The sequence below is a fragment of the Marmota marmota genome, unplaced genomic scaffold (genome assembly GCF_001458135.2).
Source record: "Marmota marmota marmota unplaced genomic scaffold, marMar, whole genome shotgun sequence".
In the NCBI taxonomy this organism is placed as follows: domain Eukaryota; kingdom Metazoa; phylum Chordata; class Mammalia; order Rodentia; family Sciuridae; genus Marmota; species Marmota marmota.
The window spans coordinates 5,472,604-5,498,120 of NW_025999968.1; the positions used below are offsets into that span (position 1 = coordinate 5,472,604).

Here is a 25,517-nt window from a genome sequence, read left to right on the forward strand (position 1 = left end):
GGCTCAGAACTACCATGTGCAAATCAGTACTCTCTTAATGTTTGAAATAAAAACTGAAAAGAAAAAAAAACTTTTCGAAGCACCTTAATGTGGCCATCCATTTGAGGAGTGGGTGCCACTTTTTTCTTTGAGCACCTTATTGCCGTGTTTTGCTATCTGCTGTCTTTCTGTTACCTGTTGGCTAAATGGCTAGCTGTTAACATACACATGTGCACAGACCAGATACCTGGGCATGTGTGTTCTCAATGAAGGTTACTGTGGTGACTGCTGAAAGGGGAACCCATTTCCTGATTTTCCCACCACAGTGTTGTGATAAGATTCAAAGAAACTCTTTTCCCTGCACAGAAATGTTTCTTGTCACATTGTATCTTAGTATGAAATGGAATATGGTCCCTTTTTTGCAATTGCTACTGTACACACACACACACACACACACAAACACACACACACACACTGTATATTCAGACCTAAAATACACACACACACTGTATATTCAGACCTAAAATACACACACACACACACACACACACACACAATTCATTTGTCCAAGTGATATTTCCAATGTCCGTGTGGGTGGCACTGTATATGCAGCTTCCATTTCCCAGTGCATTTTGAATGGAGGGAAACTTTTCTAATCAGAATGTCTTTTCAGACTGAACACCAACGAATTGGGGAAGAGTTTGGAAAGAGAGGAAAGGAAAGAGAGCTTTAAATTGAAAGAATAATTTCCTAAGAGGAGGCTGGGCTGAATGACTGCAGACTCTACCCTTCAATCTTTGCAGGCGGGCATGGAACATTGCTGGTACCAATCTGTGTGCTGTATAAATCCATGGACTCACACATCCATCCATCAATATGTACATGGTTTGGGATGAGCAGGTCAATAGTTTTGAGAGGGAGTTTGTTCCTTTTTTTTTCTCATTATACTCTTAACTTGTCGTCAGTTATCAAACAAACAAACAGAAAAAAAATTGTTTTGAAAAACCTTGCATACGCCTTTTCTATCAAGTGCTTTAAAATATAGACTAAATACACACATCCTGCCAGTTTTTTCTTACAGTGACAGTATCCTTACCTGCCATTTAATATTAGCCTCGTATTTTTCTCACGTATATTTACCTGTGACTTGTATTTGTTATTTAAACAGGAAAAAAACATTCAAAAAAATAAAGAAAAATTAACTGTAGCGCTTCATTATACTATTATATTATTATTATTATTGTGACATTTTGGAATACTGTGAAGTTTTATCTCTTGCATATACTTTATACGGAAGTATTACGCCTTAAAAATACGAAAATAAATTTTACAAGGTTTCTGTTTTGTGTGGAAGAGTAATTGATGTTGCTAAGAATGATGTTTGTTTTTTGGGGTTTTGTTGTTTTTTTTTTTAAATGTTACCAGCACTTTTTTTGTAAGTTTCACTTTCTGAGGTATTGTACAAGTTCACACTGTTTGTGAAGTTTGAATATGAAGGAATAATTAAAAAAAAAAAAAACTCTTCTCCTGGTTTCCATTGGTGCCTTCTTCATGTGGTGGCCGTGGCAATGTCTGTTTGGGGCAGCTCTCCACATGTTTTTTATACTTTGGGGTCTAGCTATAGTCTGAGATTATGCAAATAGAGGACTGTACCTGGAAGGTCAAAAAAAATAAATCAACATATCAGTCCTCTTGATACAAGCAGTAGGAATCACAGGACTGGTGATATTGAACTCACTTTGGGAAAATACGAGACAAATTTGGGCATCATCCTACACCAGTCCAAACTTCAAAATGATGACAAGGCTCATTTACTACTGTATAAACCCATTCACATTTTTGTCTTTTCTCGCATTAAAACCAGCATCTATCTGCTGTGGAAATAACCAATCCCACATGGCACTATGCCCCCTATCCTCATGTCCCCTTATCACTGTTATGCTGAGAATCTATCACAGAGCCTCCTTTTTATCTTTTGGGGTTCTTGGATCTATATGCAAAATAGAAAAATTATGGCACAAAGTATATCTCTATTCCAAGATTTAAGAGACTAAGAGACTCCTATTTGTTCCCTACACCCTTTCCTATATGTGACTGTCCCCATAGGTGCTCTCTAGTCTCCCTGTTCTCATAGAAATTGCTAATGTGAGGAGGCAAACACATCTTTATTTGTTTCTGGTGAAGACAACCCATTGAGCACCTGTATTTCACTCAACACCATGCAGTGCATGAATGCAAAGGAAGAAATTATTACATTCTAATAAACCTTAAGATCTAGCAGCTAGAAATACAGGTTCATATAAAATCAAGAGGTATATTATACTCTCAGACTCTCAGTGCCATGGGAATTTATAAAATAACAAAAGATGACAATGGCTAGAGTAAATCAAGGACGTGTCTAAGTAATAAACAATCTAGTTTGGTGACTCAGAAGGACATTAGGCTTTGAGTTGGAGGAAGTGAGTGTGGTCAGCCATTTCCCCTAGTGTGAGGAGTACAACAATCTCCAGATCTGAGCTCAGGGGCCTGCAGAGAATTCCAAAAGAGACCTCTGGAAACCTGTTCTACACATGAACACATCATGGTGTGGTCTAGGAATGGGCTATGGTTATTGTAAATAATGCATACACTATTCAAATGGCACTGTAATCATTTATAATTTAATAAATTAATAATAGTTTATAATTTCATCCATAGTCATAATTACACTGTGAACATTGTAAAGGAACTATTATTATATCAACTTATAAGACAGAGGTTCAGAAATATTTTTTGCCAGTGTAAAACAATTAATATAATAGAGTTTAAACCAAGGTTCTTCTGAAATCCAATGGTAGTTACACACCCCAGTATTTCTTAAACTTGAGAAATACATATACTCCTAGGAAAAAAATTTCTCCAAGAACTCATGGGAGGAAGTTTGATTATTTTTGTTATTTACTAATAAATTAATAATATAATGCATAATTATATTTTTATTATAAATATTCTTAAATTGACTCAAAGGTGATATCAGATAAACCTGTTATTCTTATAGCACAAACAGAATTTAATAACCTAAATTACAAAATAAACACAAGTAAAACTATAAAATTAATTACATTCTCAAAGTTAATTTAATGCTTTAGATGATGCTTTGCTGACTCCATCACAGCTCACAAAGTGTGCTGCTAGCTTGACATATTTCTTGAATTCAGCATCCCTCCTCCACAGTGTGCAAAGTGAAGACAATCCTCCCTGCACTTTCTCAGTATGTCAACTACTGCAAAATCTTTCACTGCTCCAACCACCTATAGCAAGTGAATCATTTATGAATGAAGCCTTTGCACCTTGAAATCAACTTGATTATAAACACAGAGACTGAAAACAATGCAGCACCCTGTTATAAGAAGTCCATCAATAGTCAAGATATGTTTGACTTTTTTTTAAAGATCATCATCTCACTTAAAACACAAAATTTGTAAATGCTTACAGGTGCCTCTAGAACCCATGCTCTATGTGAAACTCTTAGGTTTCCTTAAGTCCCAGGTTTTAAGGACATTGATTCCAGATTCCTTGGTTATTCCCCAAAGGTTTGTTGCCCCTTGGAAACTTCTATAGCATGAACAATGCACATGCCCATGGCTCACATTACAATACTAATTATTAACGAAGCATTTTATAGCTTACAAAGCAGTCAACCACATTCTTAACCTCATCCTTTTAAAAACCCTATAAAGTAGGTATAATGATTACCATTTTACAAATGAAGTTACTGAGACTCTGAAAGGTTAACTCATCCAAACTCATGAAGCTAAACTGCAGAGATCAGTACTTGGACCAAGTAGTCCAGTTTCTAGTCCAATATACTGTGTGGTTTCTTTTTGATCTCTATATAATCTATTAGAGTTTTAGTTCCAGAAAAGATGTTCTTTACAACCCACATGAAATCAGAATGACTACTGTCCTGTAGTGAAAGTCTATTCCTGCTAACACCATTGAATTGCAAACTTCCCAACAATCCTGGCCTTGTTTACCGGAGCTGGATCATTAAGCTACCTCAGATAGCTTTGGGAAGAGCGAGAAGAAAATAAATGCATAGCCTGCTTTTGACTTCATACTTTGTCTTGATCAGAGAAAGGACACAGAAGAATAAGGGAATTTTGATGTCTCTTCCTGGTAGTGACCCTGTTAAAAGCTTAACAACTGTCGAATCATCAAATGTCTATAAACACAGCTATCTGTGTTTCTTCCATATGCAAGGTAGTTACTATAGTTGTGATATCCCTATCCACCGATCCTGTGTCATTATTTACATTTAAATTTTAGTTGGTTAAAATTAACTGAATTTCCTTTGTCACATTTGCCAGATTTCAAGTTCTGTATAGCCTCATGTGGCTAGTGACTTCCATATTGGACAGCATGGACATAGAACTTTTCTAGAATCATAGAAAGTTCTACTGGACACCACCATCCTATATGCTACCTTATGCAAATAATTCTCACAAACATCAAGTATGTTCTGACTTCCAGAAACGTGGGCTTTTGCCACACATAAGGTTCCATTGGGCCTCTTGACAGTTGTGCTTTGGAGTTTGTGTGTGTGTGGGGGGGGTGTTTGCACACATGAAGTGGGAGGCTGAGGGCCATTGGGACAGTAGTCCAAAGGAAGTTGGAAAAGAGAACAAGAGNGGGGGGGGGGGACTACTACTATACTCAGTAAGCAGGACTGGAAAGAATCAGACTGAAAAAAACTCACACACCACAGTAGGCAGCCACACCACAGCCAAGCTGTATATTGTCTCCTCTCTGCGGGGCATGATGAGTTCTCCAGAATACTTCCATTTCCACTTAGCATACACAGCCTCCTGCCTGTCCATCTCAGCCTTGTTTACATGAGTTGGACCATTAAGCTACCTCAGATAGCTTTGGGAAGAGCTGGAAGAAAATAAATGCACAGCCTGCTTTTGACTTAATACTTGGTCTTGATCAAATGGCCTCTGTATAAACATAAGTGTGTGATCATTTATTTCTGGGGCTCAGAGAATGAGAAGAAACAAGTTTTGAAACAAAGTTGTATTATGATAAGGTACTGTCCACATTGAAGACCATCTATCTCAAAGTTCCATGGTGAAATTTCTCACATCTTTTAAGTATGAGTTTCTGGGTTATAGCTCATACTCTATAAGCCCAGGCTCAGAGTGTCAGCAGGGAATCAGTAACTGCATAACTTCCTGAACTCTCATTCATTCATTTATTCTTCTCACTTCCTGTCATGGATCCCAAGAGGAATTCAGGAGATGTTGGGACGTCTTTGTCAGCCCTTAGTGGTCCCCTCCCTCAATCTCCCTTGTGATCCTTCCCTCTGTACTTTTCAGAAGACAATAAGAGGGAAAAGCTTCGCCAAACACTATTTTGAATAAGAGACAGAAACAAACTGACATGGATAGGTACCCTCCCCGAAACGAGCATGGTTTGGGTTTAGAGTTGAGAGCTGCAGAGTCCAATAGAAATATAATGGCAGCCACATATGCATTTGTGGATTTCCCAGGAGCCGCATTTAAAAAACCAAAGCAAACACAAAAAATCACTTTTAATAATACATTTTATTTAGCCCAATAAATCCAAAATGTTATTGTTTTGACATGTAATCGATGTTTTTAAATTACAAATGAGATAATTTATATTTTTATGATTCTTATTGTCTTCAAAATTGGGCATGTGTTTTATGCGCACAGCTCATCCCAGGTTGGATTAACCTCCCTCAAGAGTGGACGGCTACACATGGAAAATGGCTACTGTCCTAGACATCACATGTCCCCAGGAATCTGTGAGGGATTGTGTTCTCAGAGGACAATCTAGTTTAGTGAATTATATTTTGAAATTGATTTTCTATCCAACTGAATCTCATTTGGTAGTCTGACCATTTCCAACATCTTTGGAATTTTATCACCATCTCAATGGTTTGGAAATATCTCCCAATGACCAAAACTATGTTAAGTAAGGACCAACTCTCAGTCCAACCTTCGCTCGATATACAGCTCCTCCAAATCGAAGCACCACTCCCTCTCTGTCATCTCATTTTAGTCCATCTCTAATTCATGAATTGTGTTCTACTCCCAACCAATTTTCATTCCTAGTTCTGCAAGAAAAAATACTGTGAATTGCCACAGAAAACAACAGCATTTTATACTTATCTCTCTTCTAAAGGACCAGAGCTTGGGACAGATTTCAATCCACTGCTTCTGACTACAAACCCATTTGGAAGGAAGGTGAGAAAAATACAAATATAAGGAGGAATAGGAGTTGAACTGTCTTTTTGTTTAACCCCAGGCTGTTTCTTTGTTTTAGCCGTTGATGAGAGACAGCCTTGTTTCACAGTCTCTCTCAATTCCAGTGCCGTGAAAGGAAATCATTCACTGGTAATTCCCTCGAAGAGTTGGTAGAAGGATCAAGTCTTTTAAATTTGGTTTAAATACAGTTCAACAGAAATGAACTGCTCAGATGCCCCATCCCTGACACAAAGAAGTCGGGAGTAGATAAAAGTGTTCAAAGAAGCCAGTTTAATGGTGTTTACTTTTGAAACCTTTTATCACCCACATACTCTTATCTACCCCCTCTTTACCCAGATTTTTCCTTTTGGTGGGAAACAGGTTCTATTTTCAGTGGATCACTGGTAGATTGGTCCAGAAAAGGTGTATCTTGACCCAGATGCCAGGACTCAGTTTCTTCAGTGGACACATATTGCCTGGGGGCTTCCCAGCACATGGGGTTGAAAGAGCCTGGGGTCCTCTGTATGAGGCCATCACATTCGGACTTTGAATATATCACACACACAAAAAAGGAGACTTGAATCCCTGTCCAGAGAATAAAATCTGAGGTGCCTTGGTTGGTGCCTGGAACGTTTACCTGCATAGACTTTAGTTCCTGCCTGTTCCCTACAAAACTTGTCCTCCACAACCAGTCCAGCCTCATTGATCCCTTTGTACCCCAAGCCACTTCACCACAGCTAAACCCACGCTAACACCTCACCCAGAACCAACATCTCTTCCTGAAAACCTGCATCCTGTGTCTTCATCTCCTTATCACATTTTAATATAAATATTGTCTCCCTATTTCACTGTATGTTCCTAAGGGCAGAGACAAGGTTTAGTCACCCTTGAGCTTCACCATAGAGGCTGGTACCTATGTCTCATTCATAAATTGCCTTGAATGAATGAATATTTATGAAAATGACAAGGAGAAATGATACAAGGGTGGCTTTGTACCTGTCTCATTATCATCATCTACCACAAACCCTGGAGCACAAAATCCTGCCTGGCACTATCATGAGGAGTGTGTTTCTTGGAGTCACAGGGTCTGCTCAAAATGCTAGATGCAAAGCCAGGTCAAGGGTTTTGGGGTGTGTGTGTTTTTTGGTTTTTGTTTTATTCTGTTTTGTTTAAATTCACATTCATGACCAAGATGCAAGTTATTCACCTCTGGTCTGCAATAAGGGAATGTAAGGGAAGGACAAAGGAAGTAAAGATGGAGAAGAGGATGACATCTATTCACTCAAGTGAACACACACACACACACACACACACACACACAGAGAGAGAGAGAGAGACAGAGACAGAGACAGAGAGAGAGGATTGATGGAGAGAACAGAGGCTTACACATCCATCCATAATACAAAGCCAGGAACATATCTCCCGGGAGATGCCTCGGATTGCTAACCAGTCTCTGTGAGGAAGCTGAAGCTGCCCAGGCTTCTGTAACTCAGGACATTAAAGTAGTCATGAGGCTCAGCATAGTCATTTTCCCTCTGCACACTGCAGAGGCCAGCAGGGGTAGCTCCTGCCAGTACATAGTTTCCAGGGGACGAGGAGATGCTGGGGCTCCACTCCTGCCGTGCAGGGGGTGATCTCCTGAGGTCGCTTGCAGGGGGTGATCTCCTGAGGTCGCTTTCCGCCGAAGGGATTCTGAAAGATGTCTTCTAGAAACAAACAAATTAAAAAGTGAGTATATGGAAATGGTATTCTAAAATGTCCACCTGCTAAGTGGGCATCACTGGCTGGTGATGGCAAGTTTAGACTCATCTTGTCCCGAAGAAACCATCATGTTCCCTCCCCAAAAAACTGCTCCTGCCCCTACATTTTTTATTCTGATTTATGGCACCAGAAACCTGGAAGCTAATGCTGAACTCCAATCATACATAAAACCCATCCAACTTTATTCCATTTCTGCTTCTGGTCTTCTCTGCCAACTGCACTTCATACCCGCCTGACTCTAGACTCCCTATTACTTCTAACCCAACTTCACACAGCCACCAGCAGTAATATTGTGAACATGAAAATTGGATCCATCCATACATCTGTGTAAGTCTCTTCAATAGCACCCACTACCTACAGGAGGGGTGCTTCATCTGGCATGCACAGTAGGACTTTAGGGCATTTGCAAATACCCTTAAATTGCATTAAAATGTTTATTTTAGGGGGCTGGGGTGGTGGCTCAGTGGCAGAGCACTTGCCTTGCATGTGGGAGGCGCTTGGTTTGATTCTCAGCACCACATATAAACAAATAAATAAATAAAGGTCCATCAATAACTAATAAAACATTTTTAAAAGTTTATTTTAAGATGCATTCTTTGGGGAAGAATATCCATAATTTCAAACCTTCCCCACCGGAGACTGATTCCTCCAAAACACCTCTGTGACTTGGTCACACTCACCTTTCCAGCTTCCTCTCCTGCCTCATACCCCAATTCTTGGGGTCTAGATGCCAGAGAGCTACCACTTATTAAGAATCTTCTTTGAGCCCCACTTGGACTAGGTCATGAGTGGAACTCAGAAACCACTCTATCATGTCTACTTTGGGATGCACTAGAAAGGACAAGGGGAAGCTCTGTGCCTCAGCATGAATCCTGCACTGACCCTGCTTAGTCTGATTCCAGGCCATGCTTTCTCCTCAGCCAAACAGCTTCTCCTCTCACAGCTGCACAGTGCCAGACACTCTTTCTTGCCTCCCAATTTTGTGTACTGCTCTGCCCACTGTGCATTCCCAGGTAGTTCTATTTATTCTCCCCAACTCAGCTCTGCAGCATGTTATCAAGAAGCCTTCTCTGACCCCCTTCATCCTGTGAGCTGGAATATGGTGTTCTCTCTTGTAACATTCAATGCTGTCTTAGATTTATCTGTTTATCCTTCTATCTTCTCCATGTTCCAAAATGTGAGGTCACTGAAGGAAGGGTCTGGCTCTATTCTTCTTGGCAACCTCAGAGCCCTTAACAAATGCTTGATATGTGTCTTAGGGACTGAAATGCAGATCCAGGCCCCGGGCACAAACGTGTACACACACACACACACACACACACACACACACTTCTACAGTCTCATGTCTAAAAGAACCTGATTTTCTAAATCAAAGCAGAGTCTCATGACCAGCCAACTACAATTGTACTTATGGGACACTAGGGCAGAACAGTGGCATTTGTTTAGTAAAATCAGGGATGTGAAGTCAGCCATTACCTCCATGTGAGAGCATCATAGGTGAAGGTTGTGTTAAGACAAGGAAATTGAAGACCAGCAGGCACAAGTAGGATGACAAAAGAAATGCTTATTGACATCTCAGTGCAAAGATGACACCCCCTCGGCCTTATTGAAGAGTGCTGTAATGCAGGTCACCGACCCCACCATATGTCTGAATGACAGAATCACAAAGAGCCACACAGACTTGGAAAATAACAGCAACAAATGCACACCGAATTTCCTTCTGCCCACAACCACTGCTTCCAAGGTGGGAAATACTGTCCCCGGCATCATCTAGTGTCAAGCCCAGCAGGGCACAAATATAGGTTGCGAGGCTGAGAGGGAGGGTAAAGGCTGTGTGGATGGGCACAGTGAACAAATGTCAAAAATCAGGGATGGAGGGAGGGTGGGCTGGGGTTGCAGCTCAGTGGTGGAGCATGTGCCTCCCACACACATGTGAGGCACTGGGTTCGATCCTCAGCACCACATAAAAATAAATAAATAAAATAAAGGGAAAAAATAATGAGGGATGGTGACTCACTGCAGGCCTGAAGGAGTTGGACCTAGAGATGCCATAGTCTCAGAAGCACATAGACACATCAGTGATCACTCCTTTCCAGTAGAAGTTGCTAAACCTTAACATAAATATGAAGAAGATGGTTATCAGTGCTCATGCTGTATGTAAAAGAACTACTGCATCCCTTGATGCAATCCAATCCATTTTAAAAATATGAACCCTTAATTCTTTCTCAAAGAATTAATAATGACCTTTTATGCTTATGTATTCTTGGTAAGAATGGCCACCCTTGCTTTTTAATCTTAAAACTATTTTGAGTTCCAAAAGTCCTCTGAGAAATGCAAATATTCCTGAGCTGGGTCCCTCAGCTGTTCCATTTCCATTCTGTCCTCTGTGAGGGATCTATAATTATAATTGGTATAAAAAATAGGTCTGGGATTAATGCATTGATGTTGTCCTAGAGGACCAAAGGGAGCAGGAGAGATGGCAGCTGAGTCCCTCTAGGACAAACACTGGCCTCGAGGAGAATGTGAGAGTGAACACATTGGTTGGCTGAGCCACTGCACAGGATCTGGACATAGATACCTTCCTTTGCTCTCACCCCCCAGGGGCACTTTTCCCAGTATCTGCTTAGCCTAAAACATTTATTCATATTAAATCCATAGACTGTAAACAGTTTGGAACACAAGGTATTATGAAGTACTGTGGTAAATAAAATTTATAATAATTATAAGAACCTAATAAATAATGGTTACCAATACATGCCAGTAAAAAATGCCAAATGCCTTATTAAATGAATTGTTTGACTAAAGTTTTCCCACATCTTTATAAGGGAAAGCCATAATTATCCAGATTTTACAGATGAGGCTTAGTAGTGGCTCAGCTACTGAAGTTACTGAGGAGCTGGGACCCAAACTTAATTCTGCCTGATTCCAAAGACTAAGACCCCAAAGAGTGCAACCTGCTGGCTTCTAGAGTCTGTAGGAAATGTCACTGATGTCATGCTCAGATTCCTACACCTGAATGGTTCTTCCATTCCCCAGAAACTGGGAGCATTAGGCTGTGAGCTTATAGCTGCCTCTTCTCTGGTGAGCTGCTCTTGGCCTTTCCTGGTGAGCAGTCAGTGGTCATTGACTAGCTGATGCAGGTTTTCAAAAGGCCAGCTCATTCCTTCAACGTGCAACCAGCTTTGAATATAATTCTTGCTTCAGTCAAGCCTCAAGCTGAGGTCACATTCATGCTGAGCTTAATTTCCTTACCCTATGTTGTTCCCTTCACTACCCTCCATCTGAGGACACATCCCAGTAAATCATTCTCCCCAGTTGCTCCTGAGAAGGATGCTGCAATGTAGCCATAGGGAGGTGACTGGGGAGGGCATACTTCTCAGTGAAGGCAAAACTGACTCCAAGACTTGTGAAGAAATGGGATGAGACACAGATGGAAGGAAACTATGAGCTGGTGCACCAACTCTGGTATTTGAGAAGTATGGGGTGAACAGAAATTCTTAGGACTCTGGGAGTGAGTGGATCTTGATAAGGTCCTCTGATACACTGAACAGAGAAAGTGACAGGCTCAGACACATCACCAACTTCCAACCAAGTGTGGAAGTCAAAGCTCTTCCTTGGCAGCATCTAAAGAGACACTCGTCTTCAGCAGCTGAAGACCAGGCCCAGGAGTTAATTGTTAAGAGTGACAGAACCTCAAAGGTCTCACAGACTGGGCAATGATTTCATGCCAAAACCAAGGTCTTAATAGGAAAGGAGGAGACTCTGAGTCCTGGAAGGTAGACCTCTGGGTAGGTGGAAATGAGAGCCTTGAACCACCTGCTTCACTTGCACCATCAGGAGCGGCAGAAGGGGTCCCCTTTTCCCTGATAGAATATAATCCCTGCTCGGATCTGCCTCTACCTCCACCATCAGACAGGGTAAAATGTTGTTCTACACTAATGGTGGAAGTGATGGTTCTGCTAAGGAAAGGGAAAGGTTATACAGAAAAGGACTCGGCTTAAATGTACTACTAGCAGGAACTAGGAGATTTTTGCCTGGGAGTAAATCCCAAAAGTGATGGACCTGGGGTGAGTGAGAATATGGAGACTAGATAAAGGCTAATTTACCAACATGGGCACATATCTCATGACACAAGATTTCACACCTTCACGAGGGCCACAGGAGAAAAGTAAGAGTATACTGTTTTCAATGGAGATGCTAACACTGCTCCGGCAGTGCAAGAAGAAAACAAAATGCTCAGAAAAAGGAGAATGGTACAATGAACCTTCCAAAATCAGGATGGGGGAAGCTAAGGCCCCTGGGTCACATCTGGCCCACTGTTGGTTTTTGTACAGGCCACAAGCAAAAAATTGTATTTACATTTTCAAGTGATTAGGGAGAAAAAAAGAATAAGTAATATTTCATGACACATGAAAATTGCAGGGAATTTAAATTTTAGTGTTTATAAATAAGGGTGTATTGGAACAAAGCCATATTCATTCGTTTAAATATTATCTATAGTGCTTCCCCACTACAATGGTAGAGTTGGAGTTTTGCAAGAGACCATATGGCCCACAAAGCCTAATTTACTATCTGGCCTTTTACAGAGAAACTTTGCCAATTCCTGTAGTAAGTAATTTCAAAATTCCAACAGTTGATTATGTTGGATCTCCTAGGGCAGATCCAGGGAGCACTTCTTGTCCTAAGGTGGGAATGGATGTGCTAGGGAGGGCCATACTAGCATCACTGAGAAGTCCATGATCTCTCTCCTCGACAGGCAGGGGCTGAAGTAGGTGATGCTTCTGCAGAACTGGATCCCTAGTAGCAATGGGATGCGGACACCCCAAAATAAGAAGGTGCAGATGGCAGCACTTTAGAAACGAACTGGATGTAATTACTGCAGGGGGAGCCAAAGAAGCCTGTTTCAGGGGATATTAAGATGGATAACAGAGCACAGTATTCCCAGGAGAAATGTAGATGGGCAGCCAACACGAGCATTGCTTAGATATTTAATCAAAGAACACTAAGAATACACAAGAGAAGGCTGAGGTCAGTCAGCCCTGAGGAAAGTTTAGATCCCTTGCCCAGTTTCCAGCTATCTAATCAGTATAGGTATAGATAAGGTCCACTTGTCCCTGAGCTCTGGTCTCCAGCCATCTCCACCCTCTTCTGTGCCCTAAGAAAACTGCCCTACATATACTGCATAAGTGGGTTCTGTTGGCCTCCATCTTAAGTTTGGGTTCAGTCAATGTTGAACAGCAGGGAGATGGAAGAAAAGAGATTGAGGTAGTGGTTTCTATTCCATGCATTCTCTCTGCAGGGTGGCCTTGGACTGGTTGTGACACTCAATTGCTGATTACAGCATTTCTCAAGGCAGCTCTTCCATATAACTCTCTTTCCAAGTTCCAGTAGTGCCCTATGATCTCCCCTAAAGAATAAGAGGTGGTTACAACACACTGCTACACCCCCCTTTATAGTTTCCTTTGTAAGTCCCCTTAATAAGTGTTTTAGTGAGCTTTTTCACTGCTGTGACTAAAAGTCCCAACAAGAACAATTTTAGAAGAGGAAAAGTTAATTTGAGGGCTCAGTGTCAGGGTCTCAGTCCATAGACCAAGCTCCATTCCTTGGGGCTCGAGGTGAGGCAGAACATCATAGCAGAAGAGTGTGGTGGAGGGAAGTGGCTCACATAATGATCAGGAAGCAGAGAGGGAGACTAAGCTCAGCTCACCAAATATATACCCAAAGGCTTTCCCCCAATGACGCACCTCTTCCAGCCACACCCTACATGCTTTCGATTACCACTCAGTTAATCCCATCAGGGGATTGGCTCTCATGACCCAATCATTTCATCTCAGTGTTCTTGCATGGTCTCACACATAAGCTTTTGGGGGACACCTCCCATCCAAATCACAACAATAAGCGTCCTCGAACAACCCAATTTCAAACTATGTGTTCCATGTGGAAGCTTGAATAATGCATGCAAAAAATGTTTTGAATGAGGAGAAAGAGAGCATTGGAGACTACAGTCAACACACAGGACAAAAGCAGAGAGGACCGTGAACTAAACAGGAAGCAGCAGAAATGTCAAAAAGCAGGCTGGGAAGTAAAACACTCCATACAGGAAACAACGGGACTTGATAGATACTGTCTTTGCACATTTTCTTATTTCTCGATCTCCATGTTGACCAAAGTTAATCTGGGTGCCTGGCATGAAAATGAACCAGCCTTGACTACTTAACAGAAAAAAATGTGTTCCGTTGCCTCTAAAGAGGCTTTAATCCTTCCATTCCAGAGCTGCAGAATGCTGGTGACAGCAGAGGACATCTGTTCACCAGCCACCATAGCAGCTCCCTTCCCAGCTTGCAGATCAATGTCATCTTTCCTCCTCTCCCCCTAGCCTATCACTTCTCTCGTTCTCACTTTCCCTTAGAGGTTTCATTTCCTGACCATGTCAATTGTGACACCTGTGACATAAATGAAAATACTATGGATTGTGGGCTTCCTTGTTAGTACCAGCCACATCTCGGCCCCACTGGGTCCCCCGCAGTCTGGTTGACCACCTCTGGTGAATGATTAAAAATACATGGCATCATCCCTGTGAACCAGGCAGATCAGTAACCTCAAAGCTTGTCTTATAACCACAAAGAGAGGGTTTGAATTGTGACACAATAGAGATTTTTGCAAACAAATTAATGTACCAAGAAATCAACTGTAGTATAAAGCCTCCTGTAATTTACACAGGGAAATCACCATTGTGTGAGCTTTTCCTACATTTGAAGAATCTTAGTTCCTAAAGGACCAAATTAGCAAGGTCCTTACAGGTGCCTTTGAACAGTTGGACCTGTGACTAGGGAAGACCTGAGAAATTTGTACCTCTCTGAGGATGCATGACTTTGGCTCTGCCACCAAAATATCTTTCTGCATCCTCATTTCAATCTCTTCTTGGTCAGGTAAGATTAGGGTGAGGAGTCCTGGGCTCTCATCATTTATGAATCAGGTTGAAGACAACATATGTCAAATAGAACATGTAATTTTTTATATTATACCCTTGATATTGGTGGTAGATTAAGAAAAACAGAGTAGGTTTATGAAAACTGACAGAATTTAAGATGTTAAAAATTAAGCTAAAAGTCCAAGATGAGTCCCTGATAACAGATTTTAATATGCAGGAAAAAGTGTAATCTCATCAGTAGCATTAATAACAGTGGAAAAACATATACAATGAGGTCAAGGCAAGGATATAAAATTAAGACTGTTTAAAATGCAAAATACCTTGAGGTCTAAGCTAGAGAATATTATAATGATACTCTCTTATTAAGCAATTCTTATTTATGTAATTCATCCAAAATCTGAGACCTGGGGAGAAAATCAAGTGTGTGGTCTTCAAAAGATCAACATGAGTAAAAGCAAAATAAAACAAAAATTCAACTAGAAGTTAAGTTAGAAAAAAAGAGAAAAATTAGAAGGTGGTTCTTTTCTGGGAGAGAGAGAGTAAAAGCGAGTAAGAACTCACAACAGGAAAGCAAAATGGAACCAGAGACTAAGGACACAAAGTTTGACCAAATTCCTCTCTCACTGGGATTAGCGAAGACCTAGTCAGATGGAGGGAAAGTGACTGGTTAGGAATTAGGAACTGAGGGGCTACTGTGACTCCTGTGAGGATCTTGGCCCCAAACACCCCAAGGTATAGCAAAGGTGAGCCAGCTGAATCTGCCTGCTTGTAGGAGTCAAGTTTCAAATGCAAATGTGAAACATGACATCCTAAAGAGGAGTTCTGCCTCTGGTGGACCTTGGTTGACTGTGTTACTTTGAACCAAACCTTCTCCTGAGAAAAGCTAGAAAAGATCAATGAAATATTAGAAACATCTGCTTGAAGAAATTAGAGATCTGAAAAATCAGTGAGGAATCTAGTGGTGAAAGAAGAAACCCAGAGAGACAGATGGTAAGAATGTGGGGACATTTTCCCCTGGAGAGAATTGTCTGAAAGTTATAGCTGAGAGGCAGATAAGCTGCAGAGAGCTTCTGAAAGAGGGACAAAAGTTGGGTTCGGAAACCTCCTTGGAAGGGAGGACTTTGGAAAACTTCATGGGTGTTTAAGTGGATCCCAAAGGACCAAGAGCAAGGGAGTAGCAGAAATTGAAATCCAGCTCAAAAGCCCCTCAACATTGATTTAATTAGGGTGACCTGGGATTGTTAGTGCCTCTAGACCTGCCACCCACCAGGTACAAAGGGAATAGTCTCTGGAAGAAGATGATATTACCAGAGCCTCAAATTATTGCTATCGTTTTTCATGTAGAATTCACCGCACTTAATGAAAAGTACTAGTTATGAAGATAAGTTATGACCCATAAACAAGTAAAAATAGGCAATAGAAAAAGACTCAAGGAGGATCTGATTAATAAAATGATCAGGCACAAGCTTCAAAATAATTAATATTTTCAAATAATTTAAAAGACAAGATTGGGAATTTTGACAGACTATGAACTATTTAAACAAAGAATAGATACATCAGAAGAGATACTTAGGAACCTGGAAGGTATGTCAGAAGAAAACATCTACTATAAAATATAATGAGACAAATGGGTGGAAAATACAAAAAAGACTCAGAGTTGTGTAGGAGAAAAGTGAAAATGTCTAAAAAATACCTGTAATTAGAGCTCCAGAAGCAGAAGAAAGCAAGATTGGAGAAATAAGATATGAAGAACTAATGGCCAGGATTGACCCAAAACTGACAAAAACCATCGAAACACAGATTGAAAAGGCATTCCACCCCAGCTCCAAACAATAAATACAAAGATGACTACACCTAATTATATCACTGTTCAATTGCTGAAGAAAGACAAGGGAAATTTAAAAGAACCAAAAGGAAAGAAAAAAAAAAAAGACATTTTCAAAGTAGCAAAAACAAGACCTGGTTTCTCAACAAAAATATAGGAAGCTAGACAATGGAATAATATTTTCCATGTCCTGAAAGAAAATAATCGCCAACATAGAATTCTATACCTGGCAAAACAAATGTATTATTTTTACATTCGGGGGGAAAATATTTTTAGACAAACAAAAACCAAAATAATTCCTCACCCACGACCTGCAGTAAAGGAAATACTGCAGGACTTACTTCAGGCACAAGGAAAATGATCCTAGTTAAAACACAGGACATACAGGACAGAGTAAAGAGCAACAGAAAGGGTGGATCTAAATGAATATTGACTCATAAAACAATAAAATCCATTTCTTTGGGGATTTAAAATGTAGACAAAACTGCAGGGTGTGGTGACATATACCTATAATCACAGCGACTCCAGAGGCTGAGGCAAGAGGATCACAAATTCAAAGCCAGACTAGCAACTATCTCAAAATTAAACATTTTTTTTTTTAAAAAGGGTTGGGGATGTGGCTGAATGGTTAAGCAACACTGGATTCAACCCTCAATACAAAAAAAAAAAAATGTACAGAGAACTTAAAGGCATAGTAATAACAGCAATAAGTTGGAGAAGGAGGGAAATAAAAAGAGTTAACATGCTCTAAGATTCTTGTATAACCTAGGAGATGATAAAAGCACTAATTTATTAGTACTAATAGAGATATTAATAAGTCAGGGGTACATAGCTAACAAATAGGTTTTTTTTTCGCTACTTCAACTTTTTTCTTTTTTAAATTAAATTTTTTTTATTCTAATTTGTTATACACGATGGCAGAATGCAATTCATTTCATATTACACATATAGAGCACAATTTTTCAAGTCCCTGATTGTACACAAACTATTTTCCCACCATTCATGTTGTCATCAATGTACTTAGGGTAATGATGTCTAACTTATCATTCCTATCTCCTTGCCTCTTCCTTTCCTCTCTCTCCCCTTTGCCCTATCTAAAGTTCCTCCATTCCTCCCATGTCCCCCACACCACCACCACCCCACCCCTCCCACCCCCTACCCCCGCCCCACCAGCCCTGCATGACCATTGTGAGTCAGCATCCTCATATCTAAGAAAATATTAGGCTTTTGTTTTTTTGGGATTGGCTTGCTTCACTTAGCATTATATTCTCCAACTCCATCTATTTACCTGCAAATGCCATGATTTTATTCTCTTTCAATGCTGAGTTCCATTGTGTATATATACCAAAGTTTCCCTATTCATTCATCTACTGAAGGACATCTAGGTTGGTTCTACATTTTAGCTGCTGTGAATTGTGCGTCTATAAACACTGATAAGGCTGTATTACTGTAGTTTGCTGTTTTTAAGTCCTTTGGGTATAAACGGAGGAGTGGGATAACTGGATTGAATGTTGGTTCCGTTCCAAGTTTTCCAAGGAATCTCCATACTGTTTTCCACATAGATGTGGGGGAAAGGGCACACTCATACATTGCTGGTAGGACTACAAATAGTTTTGTTTTAATAATAAAGAAAACTATTTTGAATTAAAGAAAACCTTAATTCAAAAGATGACAGGTAGAATGGGGGGAAGGCAAACATGAAGAAAAGATGGTAGGTATAAATCCACACACATCAGTAACAACAGCACCAAGTACATAGTCCAGAGGGAGTGATTTTGGACTACAGAGATGAGTTATTAACTGACCACAACCATCCTTGGAGGAAGAGTGGGTCAGAATCTAGGAAGAAGCTCTGGGATAAAGAAGGAAAACAGTTTGGGGAACACAGGCTGCATTCCCCAAAAAGTTTGTGTAGTGAAATGAATAAAGGAGAGTTGGGCTACTCGAAGAACCCAAGAGATCAGCCAGACCAGGGAGTGAGGACTCCCCTGTTCATTCCAAGCAAGAGCTTCCAGTTTGTAACAGCAAGGACACTGACATATTTCTTCACCATTACAAAGCTTTCACGTGAAATATGCCACCCATTCATCACAACTTTGTTATATAGAGCACACAGAATGACAAACCCCATTTTACATATGAAGAAGTGAAGACCTGGAAAAAACCAGACACTCAGTGCCAAACTAGAAACTAGATCTTTCAATTCTCCCTCCATTACTCTTTCCACCACAAGACCTCTAACCTAAAGCAACAGAGGATTTACAACCCATTGATCTTGCCATGCATCTGTTGACCCCAGATTTTTAGTGTTAATTTCCCATTCTACAGAAGTGCTGGGCTACTCAGCCCCAGCTAAGAGTTGTGAAAATTAGATGAGCTACTATAAAGAAAGCCCTAGCACACAGTAGACATCCTCTAAGATGCATGAAATTTATAGTAGATGAACTCCCAGAGTAGTGGCTTAAGGGTCAGGCAGGAACCAGCAACTGCAGAGAGCAAGACAGGTAGGATTCAGGTTCAACCTTCCAGGAGCTTCCAGCCTGGAAGAGGGACAAGGGAAGAACCTAAATGCATTCAAAGGCACAACCATGCCAAGAAAAAGGTACAAGGGGCAACAGGGGAGGTCACATCTGGCTCTCTCTCTCTCTGGACAGAAAGGACACTGAAAGCACCAGGGTGGTAGGGACAGAGATGTTCTTGACTGAAGTGTGTAGCCAGAGTCATTACCTTTTTAGCCAATGCCACCATCCCGATGACTGCTATGAAGATGACCCCCAGCACTGCAAGCAATGGGACCTGGAACCCGACGCTGCGCTCTAGAGGGAGGACAAAATAGAGGTGCGTGTCAGAGACCCAAAGCAAAGCTGCCTTCCCCAGGGAAGCCTCAGCTTCAGGGCCCAGGGACCCACAAGTGCCTTTCTCCAACCACAGGCCTGGAGTCTTTAAGTCCAATTCTTTGGACAGCAAAGAGTCCACCTGGACTATCAGGAAATCAATGTCTTATCTCCAGGTATTGTCATGCCTCCTGTATTTGAACCAGAGCAAATTCTTTTTAGCACTCCTTTCCTCTATTCCACAAGATCATTTTCAGTAATCACGAAATGAAAGAAATAATACCATCAGAAGAAAATCCAAAAAGTGAGCAATTTCTTGCATTACACTTCATATACAGAGCCATATCATTAAAATCAGTTTAATTAGAAATGCAATAAATTAATATCAAATTACTAAAAGAAAAGGCATGTGACTTTTCTCCTTAACCCTTATTTCAAGCTCAGCTGTGAAACTCTGGAGGGAGGAAGGCTCTGGAGCCTTATACTTTGCTGTTTTATCAGCCCCTGACACATAATAGATATGAAATATTTGTAGCATGAATGAGAGTATGAACAAGCAAATCTCTTTAAGACATAAAATATAATGGAAAGAAAAAAGAGGCAAGAGGGGAGTTTTGAAGGCATGAGTGATATTTGATTTAAGGAGAATATGAGAGAACCCAAACAGTTGTCCTGATGCATGCTGTGCTATGGGTAGAAGAGTTTCCAGGCCACTTCATCCCTCTTCTAACTTCACCCCAGGGTTTTAGGCAGGACCCGAGAGTCCAGGGCAGACTTGGAAAACAAGGGTCTAGTAGAGGCCTGGCCTTGCTACCTTCTAAGGTCTGAAATTGCTAGAATGGCTGCTAAGGTCTCCAATCCCCTAGGACAAGGGCAGTATCTGTCCAAAAGCCAAATTCCATGCTCCTCCCACTCTGAGGACTCAGTCTCCATAGGCCAAGCCGGGCATCACTGACCACAGCAATGAAGTTCACTCAGTGGGAAAGAAGGCAGGTAGGAACCAGACAGCAGTCACCTTGCAGGAGTCAGGGCAGACTGTAGAGGGCTACGCACAGAGCCCAGACAAGACCTGTGCTCGTAGCTGAGGTCAGAGCCAGGCTAGGGGCCAGGATTGAGATTGGATTCTCTTCCAGCTTGTTGATAGAAGCAGAAGGTTAATACCATGGCCACATTTAAGGGGAGGTTATGATAATGAATTTGTTTAGGTTTAGAGATATAATTAGGACCAGAAAGTATTTTGGATATTAAGAATATCAACTTCATTGGAAATTTCTGTCTGAAGTTAAAACTCCAATTCTTCCATTCACAGTCATATTCAATGATCAAAGACTTCAAGGTCTTTGGAACAGAAGCAGCCGTAGAGCAAGCACCAGAACATGCAGCTAGAGAAGAGGTGGATTCTGCAAAAGGATACTTAAGACTTGTGCTTAGTATCAGGTGAGCTGTAGGGTTAAGTTCAATTCTAGCTTAAAGGTTAAAAATAGCTTACATGTGGTAGTTACTGGAAACTTGGACTAAGGTTTGAGATTAGGGTCAGAAAAAAGTCAGGGTTGGAGTTAGTGCGAGTAATTATAAAGGTCTTGCACTCTGGATAAGCAACTAAGCCCTTGAGAAACAGGAGGAAAACTACAAGTGATCAGTGGTGGCCCTGGGGTCTGCCAGGGCAAAAAGAGTGGAAATGTGTGGCACTTGGGCAGGAGTGGAGCAGGGGTCCAATAGAATGTCTTCTGAATGCTCCCCCCAGGAGGCCCCTGAGGTACAGGGCAGACACTTGCCCCTTCATTTCTCCATTTTCCCATGGAGAATGGGACAAGTGCCGCTGTGGCCAGCGACAAGTATGCTTGCTAGGAGCATCAGTCCCTGGACATGTTTTAGCCTATATTATGTTTTCTCATGTTTTAGCCATGAGAAAACATAATATAGTTCCCCTGTGGGCTCCAGTTCCTGGGGCCTCCATGCCATGCGGGTAGGAGGTGATCTGTCTGGATCCCACCCTATCCCCAGTCCTGCAGTAACTGATGGGCCCTTGGGCATATGACAAAAGCCCAAAATGGTAAAGACCATCAGGTGGTTATGCTTGCTGGTCCTCTGCTGTGTTATTGTCTAGATCTCCTCTAACCACAAGGCAATAAATAGTATAATAACAAGTATTTATTAAGTTAAGCTTATTATGTGCTCAGCACAGTTACAAGACCTGATTCATAACAGCTCATGAGATTGTTCACCACATTTTATGAATGAGAAAACTGAGAGAAAGCTAAGTAATTTACCCATTCCAATATCAAACCCCAGCAATGTGATTCCGGAACCTAGGCACTTAACTACTCATGGCATTTGTCCTCGGTTGGGACCAGCCAAGAAGTGACATTTGAAAGGAAACTTTAAGGTAACCTTTCATTTTCCCAATATACACATACTTTGAAAACTCATGAAAATTAATCCCCAACATAATTGATGTCAGAAAGTAGACATTCTGAGTTTGGAGGTCCATGGAAGTAGAACACCTGTGTTAACATCAGCTCTACCACTCTGTGCAACTAGATACAAGCCTAGGTTTTCACCTTCATCAAACAGTCAAATAAGAATCACATTCACAGTCAACACTTACATGGTGCTTATCATGATCCAGGCACTGATGTAAGGACATTTTCTTGCAGTAGGTAATCCAATCCCACATTAGCACCTCATAAGGTCTTACATACATCCTTATTGCACAGATGAAAAAACAAAACAAAACAAAAAAAACAAACGATGCTCAGAGGAGCTAAGTAATCTTGTCTGAGGTCAACAGCAAAGAAGAATTTGAATCCAGGCTGTCTGGTGTCAGAGTTTGAGCCCTGAACCACTCCCTATACTATCTCTCAGATAGGATAATAATCCTTTCAAACTTTGGGAGAAATGGTTTAAGCATCCAAGTGGGTAAGGACTGAAGGAATTTTGGAAACTCTGAAATGCAACACCAATGCCAATTATTGTACATTAACTAGCTCTGATCTTTATAAACTTAAGGGCTAATTATAATGTGCATGATTGACACTAAATCAATAAATGAGCATATGACCTTACCAATCGGTCTTCCTTGTAATATAGATAAGCTGTGCTTCCCACTCAAGAGCAGTGGCTCTCAGTCCTAGCTGCAAATTGAATCACCAGGATGCTTAGGGATCACATCACATCCTTGTTTGCCCCTAGAGATTCTGATTTCATTGGTCTGTGTGAGGGCCCTGGTATCAGAATTCTTTAAAAACTCCACAAGTGATTCAAATGTGCTCCAGGACTGAGCTTCGCTCCCCAGACTGTGTCAGGATGGCATTTTCTATGCTGCTCCGAGGAAATACCTGAGCTTCCTAGGACCTCCAGGAAGATGCTCCCCTTGTAAATCCCATCAGGGTAGGTGTGATAGATGCAGAAGTACTCCCCTGTGTCATTCATGGTCAGTGACTGGAAAATGAGGCCAAAGTGAGGGCCCGGGGCCACCCGCTCACGGAAGGCTGGGTTGATGTACCACCCATATTCAGTATGACAAATGGCTAGAAGTTGGTCCCGCTGTTCCCAGTTGACTTGGGTCACTTCAGCCATGGTGAAAGAGAGATGACACTGTAAGACGACCGAGCCACCTTCCTCTGCAGAAATGTTCCCCTTCATCACAAATGTGCCTGTTGTAACTTTTAGGAAAGAGAAAAGGGGCACACGTAAGTTCCAGGTCACCCATGGGCTTATAACCTCCCTATAGAAATTCCAAGGGGGCCAGGATTGGTTTTAGGAAAGATTGTTTCTCCAGGCCATCCTATCCCTCCTCTAAACAGACAACTATTGTTTCTGTTTTCATTTTGAGAGGCATTCCTCTTCCTCACTGTCAACTAAGTCTCCCAGCCCCAGCCCTTGGCCCTTTCCGGTCCTCTTGCCCTTTTCTATACACCTCCATTTTGTCCAGCCTGGCTCCTTTCCTCCATCACCTCTGCTTCCAGAGCTTTCTTCTGTCTCCCCCCGCCCCCACCCACTTAGCGCCTTGTCAAATCTGCATTTCCTCTCCTGCATCTCTGAGGACCGCAGCCCAGAGACACCTCCCTTGTCCTTTCACATTCACTGCCTGGGTTGTATAATTAGCACTTTATTAAGGGCCTGGCTGAGGCTTCGAGACTTAGCACTTCGCCCTCTCAGGACATTCTGCCGTCTAGCCTCATGAGCAGCTCTTTGATTATTTTCACATCCTTATTTTGTCTCCCCCAGAGACAGCACCACATCCTTGACTTTTCTGTGTACTCCAGCAGCCTACTCCGGCGCTGGGTTCCTTTGAAGCAAAGCCTGGCTATTTCATTGATGGACATTGGGGGTATCTGGAAAATCCTTTGGGAAAGCCAAGAAATTCAGGGGAACTAGGCTTAGCCAGAAACTCTGCTTCTCCCAACCAAAACTATTCTCTCCAATGCTCACCACCCCCAGCATCCCGGGGCACCTCTCCAGCCTTAAAAGGTTCAGAAAGCAACATTAATTTGTTGGCACTACAGTTTTTTTAAAATATTTCTGTTTCCCCCTTCTCAGAAATATTTGTCTAAGGTTTTTGGTCTATAAGAAATCAATTTAACAAAAAATTTCGTCTGTAATGGTCGATACTTCTGGAATCTATGAGGAAGATATTATTGATCCATAGGAAACTACTACCAACAACCTGGAAGATTCCTCAAAGATAGAAAAGAAGCAAGAAGCAAGAGAGAGCTTTTAAAAGTAAATTGTTTATTCTTCCTTTTTGCCCTCCTTCTTACTCCCCTCTCCTTCTCCCGCCTCCGTTCTAATGCTGACTGGTTGCAACCCCCCATCCTGAAGATCCACAGCCCTGAGGCTCAGCCATCCAATACAGGTACATCTCATTCTCAAAGGTCTTTTCTCACTCGAGGGTACACAGGACTCTGAGAACCATGTTTTCTTGCTTCAAACTGGTGGCAAGCACCAGTTCCCTGCATGAGTGCCCTGGTCTCTAGGTCAAGCTCAACTTTGTTCTTTCCTCCTCCCCAGTTCAATAGCTTTCCAGACCTTACCTGAGGCGAGGAGGAGAGCCTGCCTCAGGCCCTGGGCCCAGATCAGGAGCAAGCACCAGTGCATGCTTCTGCCCAGGGGGCCTACAGGAAGCAGATGTGGCCTCTTCTGTGACTGAAACTGGCCGACTGCAGATGGCAAGATGAAACCGAGCCTGTGAGGAAAGAGGGTCTCGGAAAAACTGAGCTCACAAAAGCAATGTCAGAAACAGATAAGCTCTCGACAAGTACACAATCTACATAGGGTGAGCCACAAGAAAGACCGTGAAGGAAACACATTGAAAAGTAAACAAAAATGTGGTTAGAGGTATACTAGTCTTTGGTGACTGTTAGTCAACTGATTACTTTAAATTCTGCCTTAATGCAGTCTTTAAAAATCAAACTTTAGTATCTAAAGAGTTCAAGGGCCCCAGAGCAGTACCTAAGATTCTGGAGAACCTGTTACTAATCCAGAACATCTCACTAGGCTCCCTTGACTTCGCCCTGCTGAAGAGTCTGCAACCTAATGAAAACTTGTAAGTGGGGGTACTTACAGGTCAGACACCGTCTGGGACAAGGGTCCAACAGAGCAACTCTCCCTTGAATGACGTGTTCTCCTCAAATCTTATCCTTCGGTCTTGTGTACCTGAATTGAGACTTGTTGAACTTTGGATCAGTTCCTCGGATGCAGTAGACTCAGGAGACGCTACAAGAGCAAGTTCTCCTGTCCACAGTGACCCCGTGAGTGTCTGAAGTATGGAGAAGAGTGAGTCCTGCTGATCTAACTCTGGGAAAGGACTGGTTGACGCTTTTCTGGGGCTCCTGGCTCATCACTAGGTCTTGCTGTTGACTCGCCCTTCCTTCTTCTCCCCTTCTCTGTCTTCCCCTCCCTTCATTCATTTAAAAGTCCCTGAGTGCCTGCAA

At 41.7% G+C, this 25,517-nt stretch overlaps 1 protein-coding gene across 2 annotated transcripts; it reads right to left on the reverse strand.

Moving 5' to 3' along the window:
* Positions 1–5,545: 5,545 nt before the first annotated feature.
* Positions 5,546–24,856, reverse strand: Tigit (T cell immunoreceptor with Ig and ITIM domains). Of its 2 annotated transcripts, none has more exons than XM_048803914.1 (4): positions 24,618–24,856; positions 22,920–23,246; positions 19,475–19,563; positions 5,546–7,933 (listed from the first exon to the last, which is right to left on the reverse strand). In XM_048803914.1, exons 1-4 carry the CDS (start codon positions 24,679–24,681, stop codon positions 7,673–7,675), a joined length of 741 nt encoding a protein of 246 aa, XP_048659871.1. In that variant the 5' UTR covers positions 24,682–24,856; the 3' UTR covers positions 5,546–7,672. The 2 variants fall into 2 exon arrangements, with proteins under 2 accessions (XP_048659871.1, XP_015333980.1); XM_015478494.2 differs by having other exon boundaries at positions 5,546–7,936; positions 24,618–24,854.
* Between the last annotated feature and the right edge of the window lie 661 nt (positions 24,857–25,517).